Source organism: Colossoma macropomum, unplaced genomic scaffold (genome assembly GCF_904425465.1).
Source record: "Colossoma macropomum unplaced genomic scaffold, Colossoma_macropomum, whole genome shotgun sequence".
Classification (NCBI taxonomy): domain Eukaryota; kingdom Metazoa; phylum Chordata; class Actinopteri; order Characiformes; family Serrasalmidae; genus Colossoma; species Colossoma macropomum.
The window spans coordinates 28,211,781-28,229,017 of NW_023494803.1; the positions used below are offsets into that span (position 1 = coordinate 28,211,781).

A 17,237-nucleotide genomic window follows, 5' to 3' on the forward strand; every position below is an offset into this window, starting at 1 on the left:
TCTGCATAATAATTATGACATTCAAATATTCATGGAAATACTTTGAGGCGTGTTGAGTTTGAGTTTTGTGAGCATAACCCACCTGCATTAGAATTACAGAGAAATATAACGTTTATTTCAAGAGGGTTACAAATGCTGTAAAATGAATAAAATGCAGATATTCAGCACAGTAATCCAGCGTCACCTAAACATTCTGCTGTTCTGGAGTACAATAGATATGTCATTGGATGCCAGCTTGAAACATCAGTTATCATTGAACCATCTGTCTGATGCCGATATAATTCTGATATTGTGTGTATCTTTAGTAAACAGAACACATTTTTGTGATAAATATAAACACAGTTATTGCGTTCAGTATATGTTGGGATTAACTGGATGCACAAATGTGTTTAAAAAAAAATACACATGTACACACACATTCTGTTTGAGTGTATTTTTCAAAAAGTACCTTTACTGAATTCAGCAATATCTGAATGTCACTATGTCACATGCTTGTGTAGTATCTCTGAAAATATCTCTGAATTTGTGTGTGTGTGTGTGTGTGTGCGTGTGTGTGCGTTTGAGATGTGAGAAGGTGTGGCACGTCTTCACTCTCTATAAATCTTGTTTAGTGTCTGACAGTAGCTTTCTGCAGCTCCTTCACTTCTGCTAAAAACATACATTTCTATTCTTAAAGGGGAATTCCACAAATTTTTCAAAATTTCTGTGGATTTCAATCAATGAGATGTAAACAAAGCTGTCAAATGATTAAAATAATTGCCTTTTTCTGTGTTTAATTGCAGTCAATCAGTTCCTTTTGTCTGCTCATATTTGAGAGATTGTTTTCATTTAAAAAGCACCAAATGAGGAGTGTACATTTCATGTATATCATATTTAAGTTCAATGTTTCACACTCTCCCACAATTGTTGCGCTGTTGCTGTCGTACATACAGCTCATGGATTCCTGGTACAGTGGAGCACTATCCAGTGTAGTCTGCCAAAGGTACTGTGTTGCTTTAAAAGCTATTTAAGGGCTGTATTTGAATTAAATGGCTGCAATCACAGATTTTGTCATAGCAACATACAGCGCCCAAGCAGCTTGGTATCACTCTTTGTTTCAGGGTGATTTGAAGGGTCAAACTAGGGTAAACAGCTTTAAAAACATTAGTGGCATTAATAGTTTACAGCATTAATGTGTTTCTAGTGCTAACTCTAAAACAGCCCAAAGTCATTTGAAAGTAGTTTGACGTGAAGTAGAGCCTTGTAGAGAAAGTTACTGACTTCTGATTTCTTTCAGTGGTGATAATAGAAAGTAGGGGTCACAACGTCTACCACGCTAAGATATCAATTTTATGTACTATCCAAAATATGATTATGATTTAAAAAAAAAAAAATCAATTCAAAAGAACGTTTTCTTTGGATACTACTTTCCTTACAACATCCTGCATGTGCTTCTCCACCTTCAATTTTAAAAATGACATTTAGGCCAAAACCTTATCACTGTGTAGAGAGAAGGTTTTCATAACCAATTTTTTATAATAAATTACAGGGTATTGCTGTGAGAGCTTTTAGGATTAAACTCTTCAGATGTCTGATTCCTATCACCACCATAATTCTGACTCAGTACGTATCTCTAAATTGGCGCAGTTCACATCAGACCACTGTGAGTGACTTTGTTTACATCTTCATGATTTTATTATACTGAAACTTTGTAAAATTGTAAAATTTCCATTTAAGACCCTATCACACCTTAAGCCTCTGCTAAACCTCTTCTCTGTATTTTATTCACTCATTCATGCATCCACTTCATTTCCCTTGTACACACACACACACACACACACACACACACACACACACAAATACACGCACACCCCCACTCTTTCTGTAAGTGCTCACATTACAGCACCATGTAACAGCAGGAGACATGTTTGGCTAATAAAAAGGAACTGAAAAACAGATAGAGCTCAGGAAATACCACTGGGAGACCAGAGAGAGCCACAGGGGGTGTGTGCATGCGCGTGTGTGTGTGTGTGTGGTGTGTGTGTGTGTGTGTGTGTGTATAGGAAAGAGAAAGAGCAAGGGAGAGAGAGAACGAGGTTAGGGAAGAAAAGAGAGAGAGAGGAGGGGGCTGATAGCCTGTAAATGCTGTGGTTGTACGAATCATAAATTTAAGAGAAAGGGAGGGAAGAGGGCAGAGAAAGGAGAGAGAGAGAGAAAGGGTAGAGTGGAAGAGCAGCAGCAGGAGGAGGAGGAGGACTGAAGCCACGAAGAAAGAAGAGCAGCAGAGCCACTCGTTTGGACTGGCACTCGTTTTGTAGGAGTCTTTTCCTCTGCTCTTTCTTCGCTGCTGCCCTTTTTGGCGCCTTCTTCCACTTTTTTCACTGGGAGAGGATTGTTTTCACTTGGCAGGGAGGGAAGAGAGGGAGAAGCTGGGCAACAGAACAGTGGGAACGTGGAGCGCTGCTGGAAAGAAAAGAGGGGAAAAAAAGAAGACAGGAAGACTTGAAGATGAGAAGAGCAGGCTAGTGTGTGTTTGTGAGTGAGGGACTGAAGAGCAGCGGAGGGAGAGATAGAGAAGGGGTGGAGAGGCTGATTTACGAGGAGGAAGAGAGAAGAAGGAGGAGGAGAAGAAGGAGAGGAGCGAGTGAGGGGGGAGGAGGAGGAGGAGGAGGAGGGATCCCCCCAGGACACACTCACTCTGACACTAGTCTTTTTTTCTGCTCTCCTCCCTCCATTTTTCACTCGCTCCGCACAGCTCTTAATGGGAGGAATGTGGAGGCAGCAGTTTTCAGGCAAGCAGCATGTTTCCTCGCACACTCGTTCAGAGGCTTTCATAGACGGGAGTGTGTGTGTGTGTGTGTGTGTGTGTGTGTGTGTGTGTGTGTGTGTGTGTGCGCGTGCATTTGTGTGTGTTCTCGTTACGGCTTTAATAGCGATGCAGTTACTGATTGGTGTTGTTATAAGTTGCACGTTGGTGCTGCTTTTTTATTTCAAGTCAGCAAATACATGTGCACATATGTAAGTGCTTATGTTGCAGCAAGTAGATGCTTAAAGGGCCCATATCCTGTATTTTTCTTTCACTGTTTTTCCCCTGAGGCCCACTTATTACACTTTTTTTTTCTTTTGTGACCATTTCCTGACCTCTCTTTATCCCTTATAATTAAACAGGCTGTTTTTCCTCCTGTGCCTTTATGACTGATGTATGTAAATGAGCTTTGTTCTGATTGGCTGCCTTGTATTGGTCCTCATTCAAAAAGCAGCCCAAGATGAAACATGCCTTATAACTTCAGCATTAATGGGCAGAGCTAAACTGTTGTAGACTGAATTGGCAGATAAATGTGTTGGTTTTTGTGACATCACAAACACAATGATTTCAAAACAGCATCGTTTCCATATATGACCTGTATGGACTGCGATGTTACTGGTATGTTTTGACACATTAAGTGTTTACATTATACATTAAACTCTTGTCATTTCAAAAAGAAAGAAAACATAGATTTTCCATGATATTGGCCCTTTAATAACACTATGTCCATAATTTTGTGTTCATTTTTTTTCTTTCCTTTTTCCTCTGGCTTGTGCATGTGTGTGCGTTTTGAGTGGAGGTTTGTCAGACGAACACCTGACGGGGATAGAGAGAGGGAGGGGATGTAGGAGAGAAGGAAAGAGTGACGCAGTATAAAAGCTAACTTTCCCCTCAGTCTCTCACACACACCCTCTGTTTGGCAGAGTATCTGAGATTTGGTTTTGGATCTGGATGTGTACTGAGCCTGTTGGCGACTTGTATAGTGTGCTATGTGTGTGTTTGTGTATGAGTGCAGTTCTTCACAGGACCTCCACTAACATACTGTGAGAGATTAGGTTGCTAGGTAACCAGGAGCGGCCATTGATAGCGAGGTGAAGCCACTTCACTGCCCGTCTATTTCAGCCAAGAATCTTTCTCTCTCTCTCTCTGTCTCCCTCCTTCACTCCTTACTATATCTGCTCTCTCTCTCTCTCTCTCTCTCTCTCTCTCTCTCTCTCTCTCTCTCTCTCTCTCTCTCTCCCCGATATTGTCTCTCTTGTTCTCTCTGCATTTTTCTACTCTTTCTCTCTGAACACTACTCTCTACTCTTTCTACTGTCTTTTTCTACTCTTTCCTTTATCTCTCCCCAATCTCTCTGTGCTTATTCTCTCTCTCTGTGCTTATATTCTCTCTCTCTCTCTCTCTCTCTCTCTCTCTCTCTCTCTCTCTCTCTCTCTCTCTCTCGCTTCCTCTCTCTCTCTCTCTGTGTGTGTGTGTGTGTGTTGGAGTTAGATGCACTCATGTACCCCCCAAACATTACACACACACTTTCTTTCTATCAGTCAGTTTCAGTGTCCACGTTATGGAAAATTTTGCTCATTTCCTTTTGTTTTGACAGACATTTATTGTTCGTGTGGTTTTAGAGACAGTATTACGTTACACGTTCACCCTCCCTCGTTCCCTCATTCCTGTCTCTTCTCATTTTTGATTTTGAAAGTTTGATTTCACACACATTAGCACATATGTGATGCTGTCTTTTTGGATAAGAGCAGTGTAAAGATGTCCCCTTTGTTTAAAAGTGAATCACAGGGGTTGAGGATGTCCAAAAAAGCTTTTAGCTTTGGCAGCATGGTCTCCTGCAGACGTGTGAGGGACACTTGTTGTTGTCTTTAACTAATTCTACCTCTAGAACAGGGGTGTCCCATCTTTTCTGCAGAGGGCCGGTGTGGCTGCAGGTTTTCATTTCAATCGAGCAGGTGCTCACCTGCTTCTGCTTGTTCAATAAACTGGTCTCAGACAATTGATTGTGTGTGTTCATGCTTTTTTGGAATGAGACCCAGCAGCCATACCGGCCCTTTGTGGAATAAGATTGAACACCCGTGTGCTGTAATGTGAGTTTGTCACTTACTCGAACACGAGGAGCACGACCAGTAACTCTGGGGTGTGTATGTGTGTGTGTGTATCTGTGTTTGTATAAGTGCCTAAGTATGCTGTGTAAAGTGTGTGTGATGCTTTGCCATGTCATCAGCATTGCAATGCATCTCATATGTCCGTTTGTCTTAAATCTGATTCCAGCCCCTTGATCTGAAATGCATATCCTTTTTTTTAATAGGGAATCCAGGGACACGTCTGATACCGTGATTATTACTTTTTAATAATAGCACGGTAAATAATTCTCTAGCACTGCTGAAGAATGTGCAGAGAGAAAGAGAGGGGGAGAGAAATGTTTCCTCCAGATGCCATTAAATTAAATATATTCATAATCCTGTTCAAATCCTGTAATCTCCATGACAACCACATTCACAGCAAGAGCGTGAGCGGGAAAGTCATGCAAAGTGTGTTTCTCTCCTTCTCCTTCAATCCTTTTCTCAAACACCTACTTATGCAAAGTGCTTCTCCAATTCTTTGAAGTACACAAACACATCAACACTCTCCCTTTCTCTCTCCCTCGCTCTCTTTTTTTCTTTGCAGGTATAAGGCCTCAGATCATGAACGGGCCAATGCATCCCCGGCCGCTGGTAGCTCTGCTGGATGGGCGAGACTGTACAGTGGAGATGCCCATCCTTAAAGATCTGGCAACTGTGGCCTTCTGTGATGCCCAGTCCACGCAGGAGATACATGAGAAGGTACATAACACCTCGTCTGTTACTTTCCCGGTATCATGCTCTTTGTCTTTTTTCATGTATGATATTTTTGTAGTTCTTACAGATAAGAGATGAAATGATCTTTTATCTGTAAACATTTGGACAGTGGCAAAGTTGTTGTTTTTGCTGTCTACCACAGCTTATTGGAGTTGAAAGTGAACAAAGAATATGAGCTGAAAGTGCAGACTTTGCATTAGTGTAGGAATTACAACTATTTTCATTGAGAGCCCCCATTTTTAGGGGCTCAAAAGTAATTGGGCAAATTAACAATCATAAATTCAATTGTAGCTTTTAGTACTTAATTGCAAGTTCTTCCTCTACCATTTACCCACACTCAAATTAAAGTGAAAAGTCTTCTTGAGCTTCTATCCTGAAGTGTGAAACGTCACCAGGTGCTGGGTTTCTTCTTTGGTGATGCTCTGCCAGGCTTTTACTGAGGCTGTTTTCAGTTCCTATTTGTTGTTGGGGTGCTTCAGTTTTGCCGTCAGTAAGTGAAATGTATGCTCAATTCAATTCCAGTATGCAGTGGTAAACATTTAAAATAATAACTCTGTTGACATCCAAATATTTATGGACCTGACTAACTATCATAGGAACAAGAAATATACAGAAACTCAATTGCTGCTTGTCGATGCTGCTTGTATTTGCTGCTTGTTTTGACTTATTTACATGAAAGAAGGATTTTGTTTTTTGCTGGACATGATGGCTCCTACGATGATGATGATGATGATGATGAAAGGACTGAGCTCTGTTTGCAGGTCCTAAATGAGGCTGTAGGAGCGATGATGTATCACACTATTACACTGACCAGAGAGGACCTGGAGAAGTTTAAAGCTCTACGCATCATCATCCGCATTGGCAGCGGCTACGACAACATTGACATAAAGGCTGCCGGAGAGATGGGTAAGACTTACTGCAGCAGTCAGGCCAGAGCAACAACAACCACATTATAGTAACTGCATAAACTAAATAATAAGGAGTAGCTGACTGGATGTTAACAAATTATTCCATCGTCTTATTTTATTAATGCATTTTTAGCAATTGTTTAATTTCTCTTCCTTCTTAAATAGTTTTGTTTACAAAGTTAGAAAAACAGGGTTCCTACAGATCCTTGAAAAATCTAAGACATAAAATAGATTTTAAAAATGTAAGGTAATAAGATGTATGAAAATGTCTTATTTTGTACTATTAGGGGTATTAAATTATAAAATGATGTGTAAAGACTGTGTTGGAAAAGAGTCATGGTGTATATAAGGCTTAGAATAGTCCTTCAGTCAGTTTCCAGCCAACAGCAGTCCTGAGGTTATAGCCTGACCTTTGATGAAGGGCTAAAGGACGTAAGAACTGGTAACAAAGTCCATTCCAACTTATTCACCAACCTCAGGGAAACTGCGTTGTGATACATATTGTGTTATGTGAAAATGTCTTTAATTATCTTGATATATTTTTAAATGTGAAGCACCACATCGACCTGGCTTCGTAACTCACTCACTCACTCACTCTACTGTCAGCTTTGAGAAAGGGACAAGCCTTTCCTCCTGCATTTCTGAAAAGCTGAACACTCTGCATTGTTGCTGTCTCGAGAAACACAATCCCCATCACAGTTTCCAGAAAAATGCCTTTTGTTGTGATAGAGAATAGAATCCTAGGCACAGGGAGAGATAAAGTGTGCTGGAGGGAGGTCTAATGTAAACTAAAGTGGGGCATAGAGTCACTCTTGTACCAAATCAGATAGGTGATGACTGGAACCTCTCCATGTTTCTGTGATTTTTAATGCTCAGATAAGTCTCAGTTTATGACCTTAAAGTGAGGGATAGATTGTGGCTCACTGCTGCCTCTCACTGCAATTACTGAGATACTACGGTCAAAGTTGCGTATATTCATACTGGTGTGCATGTCTATAAGCACTGAGTAGAATATTTGCATAAAAATATTGCCTTGAACTGTTTTCACAGCATGTGTTTAGAGCCTTAGCTTTCATTTGGATTGCATTCAGTTGGAGAGGAAAAAAGCAGCATTAGTCTATTCATATCTTCAGTTGTCTGCTGGCTGAGTTTCAGTGAATGATTCTTCACATGCATGTATACAAACCAAGTGTATTTTCCTGTCTGTGTAGGCATTGCAGTGTGTAATATCCCATCAGCAGCCGTAGAGGAGACAGCAGATTCTACCCTCTGCCACATCCTTAACCTGTATCGCAGGAACACATGGCTGTACCAGGCTCTCCGGGAGGGCTCGCGGGTCCAGAGCGTGGAGCAGATCAGAGAGCTGGCGTCAGGAGCCGCACGCATACGAGGAGAAACGCTCGGACTTATTGGCTTTGGTGAGATAGAGAGAGTGAAAAACTGGCTGAGCATACTTGAAGTTCTTTGTTATTTTAAGAATATTAACAGGCACTGATTATCTAAATTTACAGTGACCAGACATGGTAGTAAATGCTAGTAAATGGAGCAAAACTAGTTGTAGCTGATGCTAAAATGACTAATAAAGCTGCACAGCATCAAGAATTAAGTGATGAATACCTACAGTAGAGTATATGTGTAAAATGATTAAGTACTCTATGACTTTGTTTCAAATAAGTAACAAAGCTGTGAAAATTGATGAACAGAACTGTAGATGATTCCCTAACATATAATAAAATACATATATATATATATATATATATATATATGGTTTAAGATGTTTCTGTCAACACTGCATAAGTTATTATTAAATAAAATCAATCAATTGAAATAACAAACTGTCCATATCTGGTAAATGATTGCCAAATTTTGAATGATAGTGAATAAATGTGAGACATGAACGTCTGTCTGTGAAGCTAGTTAGCTATTTATATCTTGGCTGTTCTCTGATGTTTTGTTGCAGATTAAATATGTGAAGGCATTTAAATAAATCAAGAGTTCATCTGTGTGTTGTACAGGCCGATCGGGTCAAGCAGTGGCAGTTCGGGCAAAAGCATTCGGCTTCAACGTGATCTTTTATGACCCATATCTACAGGACGGTTTAGAACGGTCACTGGGGGTCCAGAGAGTATATACCCTCCAGGACCTGCTGTACCAAAGCGACTGTGTATCTCTACACTGCAACCTGAATGAACATAACCACCACCTCATCAATGACTTTACCATCAAACAGGTGCGTTGGTACAGGACATCAGCATAAGCACTTGTTATACCAGAGCCGGTTTATGAGGAGCCTGGCCACTCCCTATTCCTCCCGTTATAGCAAAAACAGGACTGCTAAACAGCAGAGGGCGCCCGCGAGTGAGTCCTCAATGAGTGGGAGTAAATGGAGCTCAACGGCTAAAACGAAAAGTTAAAATAGTTTCTAATCACTTACCCAGAACATTTCTTTAATTTTAGAAAGTAGAAGGATGTATTTCACTAAAAAAACAAAGAGAACTCACCTATATATTTCCTTTTTTCTACAGCAAATGGGTTTTGGGCCACAGGAGGCGGGCATTACTGCTAGAGTGTGATGATTGATTGGCGAGCAGAGCAGCTCATTGGCTGTTCGCGCTCACTGATGTCATGGACATACATGGGGTGCAGTTTTAAACTCCTATAACTCGAGTTTAAAAGCTCTTAGAAATATAACAGCGGTGTTAAAATGTTTTATGTTCTGTGTTCAGGCAATGATAGCATTCTTGTACATTAAAAATGTTTAAGCATTTATAAACTATGATTTTGCTCAAATGCTCTATATCAACCCATTCATTTTGGACTCGCTCGGGAGCACCCTCTAGCGTTTTAGAAAACCGGAAGACATTGCAGAGTGGTAATTCTCATCTCTACAATTTCTCTGGTTATACACAGACTGCCTGTAAGATTTCCCTAGAATTCTGTACAGCACAGTGTTAAATACACCACTGCCACCTAGTGGCTATTCTGCAGTTCTAAACTCTTGCTTTTAGGGCCAGTATAAGTACTTTGTGTTTTTAACTTATTGAACTTGGAGAATATATGCAGTAAGGTTCACAGCAATTCAATTACGATGCATTACACAATATTTCAATTCAGTTAATACATTAAATGCACAAATGTGTCTGGAAGAATCATTTACCAATCGTGGATTATAGATAATAAAAACAGTACACCATATCACACAATTTCAGATTTGAAAATAGGTCAACAATGAGTGCATACTTTATTAAACATAAATAAAAGGGATTGTAATCAATTATGCAATTAAACTGCCCCTTTCAAATGCATACTTATACCGCCATTGTGCATTAATGGCATGTTGCCTCTGTGCTATAGATGCGTCAGGGAGCATTCCTGGTGAACTGTGCACGAGGGGGGCTGGTGGATGAGAAGGCCTTGGCTCAGGCCTTGAAGGAAGGTAGAATTCGGGGAGCTGCCCTGGACGTCCATGAGTCAGAACCATTCAGGTTGGACCCATATGTTCATGGCAGGCTTTTGTTGGCCTAATCTAGTATTGAACACTTTGTGAGTCAGTGTCCCTGTCTCACTTGTCCTCCCTTTGTCTCTCTAGTTTTACCCAGGGTCCACTGAAAGATGCTCCTAATCTGATCTGCACCCCCCACACAGCATGGTACAGTGAACAGGCCTCACTGGAGATGCGAGAGGCTGCCGCCACCGAGATACGAAGAGCCATCACAGGTACATGCTTTTAGCATGTAGACATCAGTGCTAACACACATTAACCCTCCACCCATGGACACTTAGGGTGATTACATATGCGCCCCGAATAGTTGAGTTTGAATCCAGGACCGATTCTGGACTTGTTTGAAGTAGGTGCTCATCACAGGTTTGTTTCCACATTTGAGAATCTGTTGATTCCATACATCAACTTTGTGCATATGATTTTTGCAAAATGGTAGACAATAGGTTCATCCTATTACTGGTTTTGGCAATGAATGGATGGCAATTGACAACAGGCTCATACCTTCATTGTTAGGTTGGTAGGCCATCAACACTCAAACTGTGATGAACAGCAGTTATTGGATGTGTGGCATTTTCTAGCACAGGAATCTGGGAAGAAGAAGCAAAGATTTTTAGCCGTGTAATACTCTCGGTGCAAGCGCTTACACTACTTTCCATCTTCACCATTTTCATCCACCAATTCAAACTTGAAATAGGGAGGAACTTGATAAAATGTACCAGTCATTTATCATAGTCATTTAGTCAGTTATTTGATGCGCAGCACCAGGAGTGGACAGTTTTCACACACACTCCAAACCACACCAAGGTTTCCCAGACAACCGTTTTTGGGAGAACCAGGGATTGGTTCTTTGGACCATTCCCAGGCTCAAAAACAGGTTTCAGACTCATACTAAATACACACTGTTGGGTCGCTGGCGGTCTATTCACACTATGTAATCCAGTAGAATATAGTGTTCGTTAACATGCAGATGATACACTAGAACCAGCAAAAAATAAAACGTTGCACTCTGTACTCAGATGTTACAAATGTATTTGAAGATGAGGAGCCATCAGAGGAAGCTATGGTTTGAAATTTTCACCGAACAAGACCACTGCCAATTAGGAGCAAAACATCTCAGGCAAACTTTTTTTTTATTTTAAAACTGTATGGAGGTCACACAGTCAGTGACGCAAGTGGTAATTTATCATTTCTGTTTAATGCAAAAATGTACTCTTTGATTTGAGAGAGAACTAGGCTACAAAAATTTAAAAAACAAATAAAAATAACGTAGTGTGAGAATGCAGTCTATAGTTCCTGAATTGAGACACAGGCATATTCTGACCTGAGCCTCTTTTCAGCACCCATGGTATTGTCTTTCTGTGTATTTGCAGGTCGTATTCCAGACAGCCTCAGAAACTGTGTAAACAAAGAGTTCTTTGTTGCCACTGCACCGTGGGGAGTAGCAGAGCAGCAGGTGCATGCAGAGCTTAATGGTGGTGCATACAGGTAAGCAGCAGTAGAACGCATTAAAAAGAGGGCACTTACCTTCTCCCACCTGCTGATGTTTTCCGTCCGATCTTGGTTTGTCTTTCTCTGTCTCTGACAGTTCCTTGTCACTGAGAGACTGAATTAATATAGCATCACCTGAACATTTAAGGAACTTTCAGAGATTAGTGCTTTCATAATGTTTTAATATACCTAGAGATCACCTACCATTTTACTGACTCCTCTACTGAGAGTACAGCTAATGTGGCTGCTTTATTCACTTGTAACTACAAATACATATCAACCCAAACCCAAAACATCACTGCTCACAAAGTCCCACCAAAGGGCTCCAAGAAGCTCTTTTAACATCTCATGGTGAACTGTCCAAACCGCACACGTTCTCTGGTGCTGGTTTTGCTCTATCTGACTGCTTCTCTCACTCAGCAGAGTGGCCCAGCCTCTACCAGCTATATCTCCCGGCGGCCTGCAAGACAAAATGTATACCTAAACCCAGCCAGGTAAATATCAGTATACAGAATCCAGGCAACCACAAACATCTACACCCGTTCATAATAACTCCTGCTGTATGAGACCTGTACAATGAATTTTTTTAATGTATTAGTGACTAATACATTAAAAAATACATTTTTAGAATGTATTAGTGACACAAAAAATGCACAGCAGATGTCATAATTACAGTAAGCATGTACAGTAGCTGTGCAGTAGACATATATAGTAGATGTCATAATGGCAGTAAGCGTGTACAATAGATGGCATAATGGTAATAGACATGTACAGTAGTGATTGTAAATATGTACAATAGATGCCCTAATGACAGTGAACATACAGTAAATGGCATAGTGATAATAGATATGTACAGTAGATGTGATACAGTAAACATGTACAATAGATGGCATAGTGATAGTAGATATGTACAGTAGATGTGATACTGACAGTAAACAAGTACAATAGATGGCATAGTGATAGTAGATATGTACAGTAGATGTGGTACTGACAGTAAACAAGTACAATAGATGGCATAGTGATAGTAGACATGTACAGTAGATGTCCTAATGACAGTAAACATATACAGTAGATGTCCTAATCACAGTAAACATGTATAGTAGATGACTGTAGACATGTAGATTCAAGGTCATAATGACAGTAGATGTCATAAGAGTATAGAGATGTCATAATGTACCATGATGCCATGACAGTAAACATGTAGAGTAGATGTCATAGTGACAGTACACACATGCAGTAGTTGCCATAACAATAGTAAACATGTACAGTAGATGCCGTAATGATAGTTAACATATACAGTAAATGTCATGATGATAGAATGTGTGTACAGTAGATGCCAAAATTACAGTAAATGTGTAGAGTAGATGTCCTAATGGCATTAACGTGTATAGTAGATATCACAATGGCAGTATATACATGTAGTAGATGCCATAATGATAGTAAACATGTACAGTAGATGCCAAAATGACAGTAAACATGTATAGTATATGTCATAATGGCGGTACACACATGCAATAGATGCCATAATGATAGTAAAATTGTACAATAGATGCCATAATGACAGTAGACATGCACAGTAGATGTCATATTGACAGTAAAAAGCAGCAATATGTAAAAGTTGTGACCCTCCTCTTGCTGCGGTTGATTGCTGTCTGTAATGTGGCACTGAGAACTTTGAGGAGTCTGCAGATACACCTTCTCACTTCATATTCTGCCTGTTCAGACTCCTTCAGTGATCTGTCTGTTCCTTCTGTGGTTATCTTTGACTCAAACATTTATTGGTTGAATTGTCTATCAGTTGCTGGGTTATGACTTTGCTACGACACTAAATATTGCCATCAGATTTTTGAACCTGTGCTAGGTATACAAGGCCATGTGTTTGAACATGTTTCTCTGGCTGTGCTGCAGGCTTGTTCAGGGTCAGGTGGGCGTGACTCCTGGTGGTGTGGGAGGTCCAGCGGAGGGCACGAAGCTAGCTGGGGCGTCCAGTGCCCACGCCCACTCCCTACTGCCAGTCTCCCAGCCCAGCAGAGCCCCTTCCCCCAGCAAGCCCCACACACACAGCACAGAGAACCCCACACAGAGCCAGAACCACAGCAGGCGCCAGGACTTTTAATAGTGACTGCTGCTGACCAGCAGAACTGTTACATCAGCCAGTTAACTCCAGACCAAGGACCAAAAAGACGAGAACTGGCTAGCAGATGCCGCTAACTACAGCGGGGACGGTTCGAACATGCTTCACGGAGGTGTTCCTTTCCTCCTTTCTGTTCAAGGGATTTTAGTTTTTCTGTTCTATTTTTTTTTCCAGATGTTTTTTTTCACAAATGTGTTTTCTTGTGTCTTCTTGTACGACATATGTTAATCCTGTGTGGATGCAGGTAGGTGAGGTTTTCCAATCTGGGGTGTAGTTTAGCACAGACTCTGCCCACTTTTCATCTTTGCGGCTCTGGCTGACTGGTCAGAGTGCTTGAAGGACCTTGGACATCACCTGCCTTGTCTGACCGAACACAGAATCTCCTCTAGATGAATTTAGTCAGTCAGCCTGTGATTTTGTATTCCCTTATTTTTTTTTCTGTTCCTTTGAAACCAAACAAATTAGTACTTGTCTTTTTGTTCAGAGTGATTAGTTATAACATTATACTTTGTATTTATGAGCAGATAACATGGGGGATGACAGAAAAAGTTGTCTGTAGCGACTATGATAACCTTTGGCATGACCCTTAGCCCTCTCCTGACTTGGCCTTTTGACCACCTGACCTTAGTTAAATATCTAAGCGCACAAGTCCATCGACCACCAGCTCTAACATTAGCACTCTTAAAAGTGCTTCAGCACAGTATTAATTTTTACATACATGTCAATAGTTTTTCAAGCAAATTAGGCATGTCAGGATTTTCCCACACATATTGCATTTAATGTTAGAATTTAAACTCACCTTTTATTTTGTGTTTGAGTACTTTAAGACAATAGATGGCAGCTTACAAAGAAAGGGTCCGGAGCCAAGAGCCACCCCTCTCAGGAAACATTTATACATTTTTTGTCTTCAAAGTCTATGAACCAAGAACCAACAATCATTTGTCTCGTCACTTTCTCCCCCAGTTCCCACACAGTTCTCTCTTTGTGTGTTCATTTTTTTTTATAGATCTGACATTTAAACTATTTTGATGTTGAATGTATGGCAGTTAGATTTGTATTGCCTAGTTTAATATTATTATAACTGTAGTCTTCTGTGACCCTTTCTCTGGTCTTCTGTTTGGGTTTTATGACTGAGAAGGCAGGCCGCCTTGAGCTCATGTTTTTGTTGCTGAGACATGTTTTCTTCAGCCCGGAATACCATGACGTGTATCGCAGGACAGTGGGCTTGGTTTTTATTGTGAGTGTTTGTATTCGTTTCTTGTACCGAGGCAAATATTTAGCTTCCAGAACAGTTCAAATAAAACAGACAAAGTACCATTCTGACATCCAGTACTATGACTGAGTGTTGTTTGTCTTTCACGGTGATGTATTTGCTGTATTTCATTGTGTAAAACAGTCTAAAAGGAATGAACCTATTTGTGCTGACCTTCAGATGACCCCTTTAAAATGCAGAGCCTCACTGACCCACAAGGGGGTGCTGTGATACAAGGCTATTTTTGTTTCTTAATTAAGTTTTTTGTGTAAGTGTTTGTGCTCTGGAAATATTTCCTCACTATATCAGCACAGTGGGGGAGTTATTGGAAGCATTCTGTCAGTCTAAAGTATGTATTTTATTTTTATTGTTATATAGCTTTTACATAAAAAATACTTTTTTATATATTCAATTTTATGTATAAATTATTTTTCTAGGGATGCACCAATAAGGAAATTGTGGGCCAGTGTCTCATTTTTCGTGTACGTATCTGCCAATGCTGATACATGTAGAAATGAGGACTTAATCTACGTGGATTAGTTTACAGAGCAATGTAGTATTTATTTCTTTGGGATTACAAATGCAGGAAAATGAATAAAAGGAAGACATTTTAGCACAGAAGCCTAGCAATGCCTAAATGTTCTGCTCTTCTGGAATACAATACATATGTGATCAAATATTGTTTTTAAATACTGGTCAAATTAAAATATCTGCCTGATATCGTTAATTTATTTATGCAATTATCTGCTGATAATTTTATGATTATCATGCATCCTGATTATTTATTTCCTATGCACATTTATGCCACCTTATAAGTTGCTCACGAGTAAGGAGTTGCATTTTTTTTAAATCTTATTCTTTGTTGTGTAGATGGCTTGACACACCCTGTGTCTTCCAATATTTGCTCATGCTTTCATCCATAGGTGCGTCAGCTAAGCATGATTGGACTTTGGTCATCCAGGCCTTGTTCTTTATCTTATCCTATCCTAACCCTCAGCCATTGTTTGAATTGTTAACATGGACAGACAGATTCCAGTCTCTCTGTTCTCACGGACAAAATCACATCGCTTTAAATATCTCTGTCCAAATGGGGTTTTGCACAGTGTGTCTTTTAATATTGGACATCTTGTTGAGAGCCAGTCAATGGAATCCTTGTGATGAAACCAGAGTAGTGTAATATTAGTACTCTCATAAGTACAGCAGCCTATATGCATGCCGTTTGATTGACGTGCAGTAGATGCCACAGGCAGCTGCTCCCAATCTCTAGGGCCTTAGATACTTAATCCCTGTGCAGAAGATACTCATCATATGTATAGTTGACAGTTAAACAAAGATCTTTTATGACTCCCCCTAGCTGACAGTGCTGTTGTGTGCTAGAGGAGAGAGAACCTGTCAGAGCTGGCAGCAGTACGTCTTCATTAGTGAGGAGAGAAGAGCAGACCACTGTGTTCCCACTGCAGACATTTTGAACACATAGCTTCATTACACTAGCTACTTCTGAAATCCTTAGATCAGTAGGGCTCTTAATCTCTTATTCTTTTCTGTCTTAAACAGTCTCAGTCAGTTATAGACTTTAATAATACTCAATATAAGAGATCTATATGTGTCTCATTTGTATATTAAGTGCTTGAAAAAAATACAGTATAATTTCACAAATATTGTTTTCTCTGTCACTTTTAAGAATGATCCCCATGTCTTATAATCTATCAGGATGCCTTTATAAAAACCCTAAAATCTGCCTTACACTATTTAAAGGGGGGAAAAAATAAAAAATGGCAGGATGACCCTCCTTAGAACCTCTTTTAACCAAACCCTGGATACTGTTAAAATAACATGTAATTCTTTTACTCTAAGAAGATTTATATAAGCTGATACCTTAATATGATTTATTTTGCTTGTAATATGCAAAATTATGACTGATGTCTGGATGTCTGTGGAAGACAAGCTCAAATTGTCTAGCTTGCTTTTGTGATTTTTGAGAAGCTGAGCAAGTTCTTTATTTCAGAAATATCAAACAGAGGCATCTGGATCTCCTTCCACCAGGCTAGATATTTTGATCAGTATTTGTTATTGGTAAGCATTATTGTTGGCATGTGTTATTGTTATCGTTAGAGTGGGACAAAGGAAAAAATATCCAAAAAATACATTTACAAACGGCATTACAAACAGAAAACCCTGCTAGTTGTACAGTTTAGTTACAGTACTGAACCCAGTAAATCATTTTGATCACTGAAGTAAGTTGACGCGAAAATATGAAGAACTAAGTTTTATTTATATCAGCTCTTAGCGCGGTCACCAAGGTAACAAACCGTCACTCAGCCCCGCCCA

General features: G+C 40.0%; 1 protein-coding gene across 4 annotated transcripts in view; it reads left to right on the forward strand.

Moving 5' to 3' along the window:
* ctbp2a (C-terminal binding protein 2a) overlaps positions 1-14,986 on the forward strand; it is a 46,473-nt gene extending 31,487 nt beyond the window's left edge. For 2 of the 4 annotated variants that reach the window (XM_036593663.1, XM_036593661.1), the window contains 9 exons: positions 5,456-5,610; positions 6,387-6,531; positions 7,745-7,951; positions 8,549-8,763; positions 9,888-10,018; positions 10,123-10,250; positions 11,406-11,520; positions 11,947-12,017; positions 13,432-14,986. In XM_036593663.1, the coding sequence (XP_036449556.1) occupies positions 5,456-5,610; positions 6,387-6,531; positions 7,745-7,951; positions 8,549-8,763; positions 9,888-10,018; positions 10,123-10,250; positions 11,406-11,520; positions 11,947-12,007 (1,157 nt within the window). In that variant the 3' untranslated portion in view covers positions 12,008-12,017; positions 13,432-14,986. Of the gene's footprint in view, positions 1-5,455; positions 5,611-6,386; positions 6,532-7,744; positions 7,952-8,548; positions 8,764-9,887; positions 10,019-10,122; positions 10,251-11,405; positions 11,521-11,943; positions 12,018-13,431 lie in introns of all 4 variants that reach the window. The other 2 variants (XM_036593662.1, XM_036593665.1) reach the window with 2 other exon arrangements.
* The last annotated feature ends 2,251 nt before the right edge of the window (positions 14,987-17,237 follow it).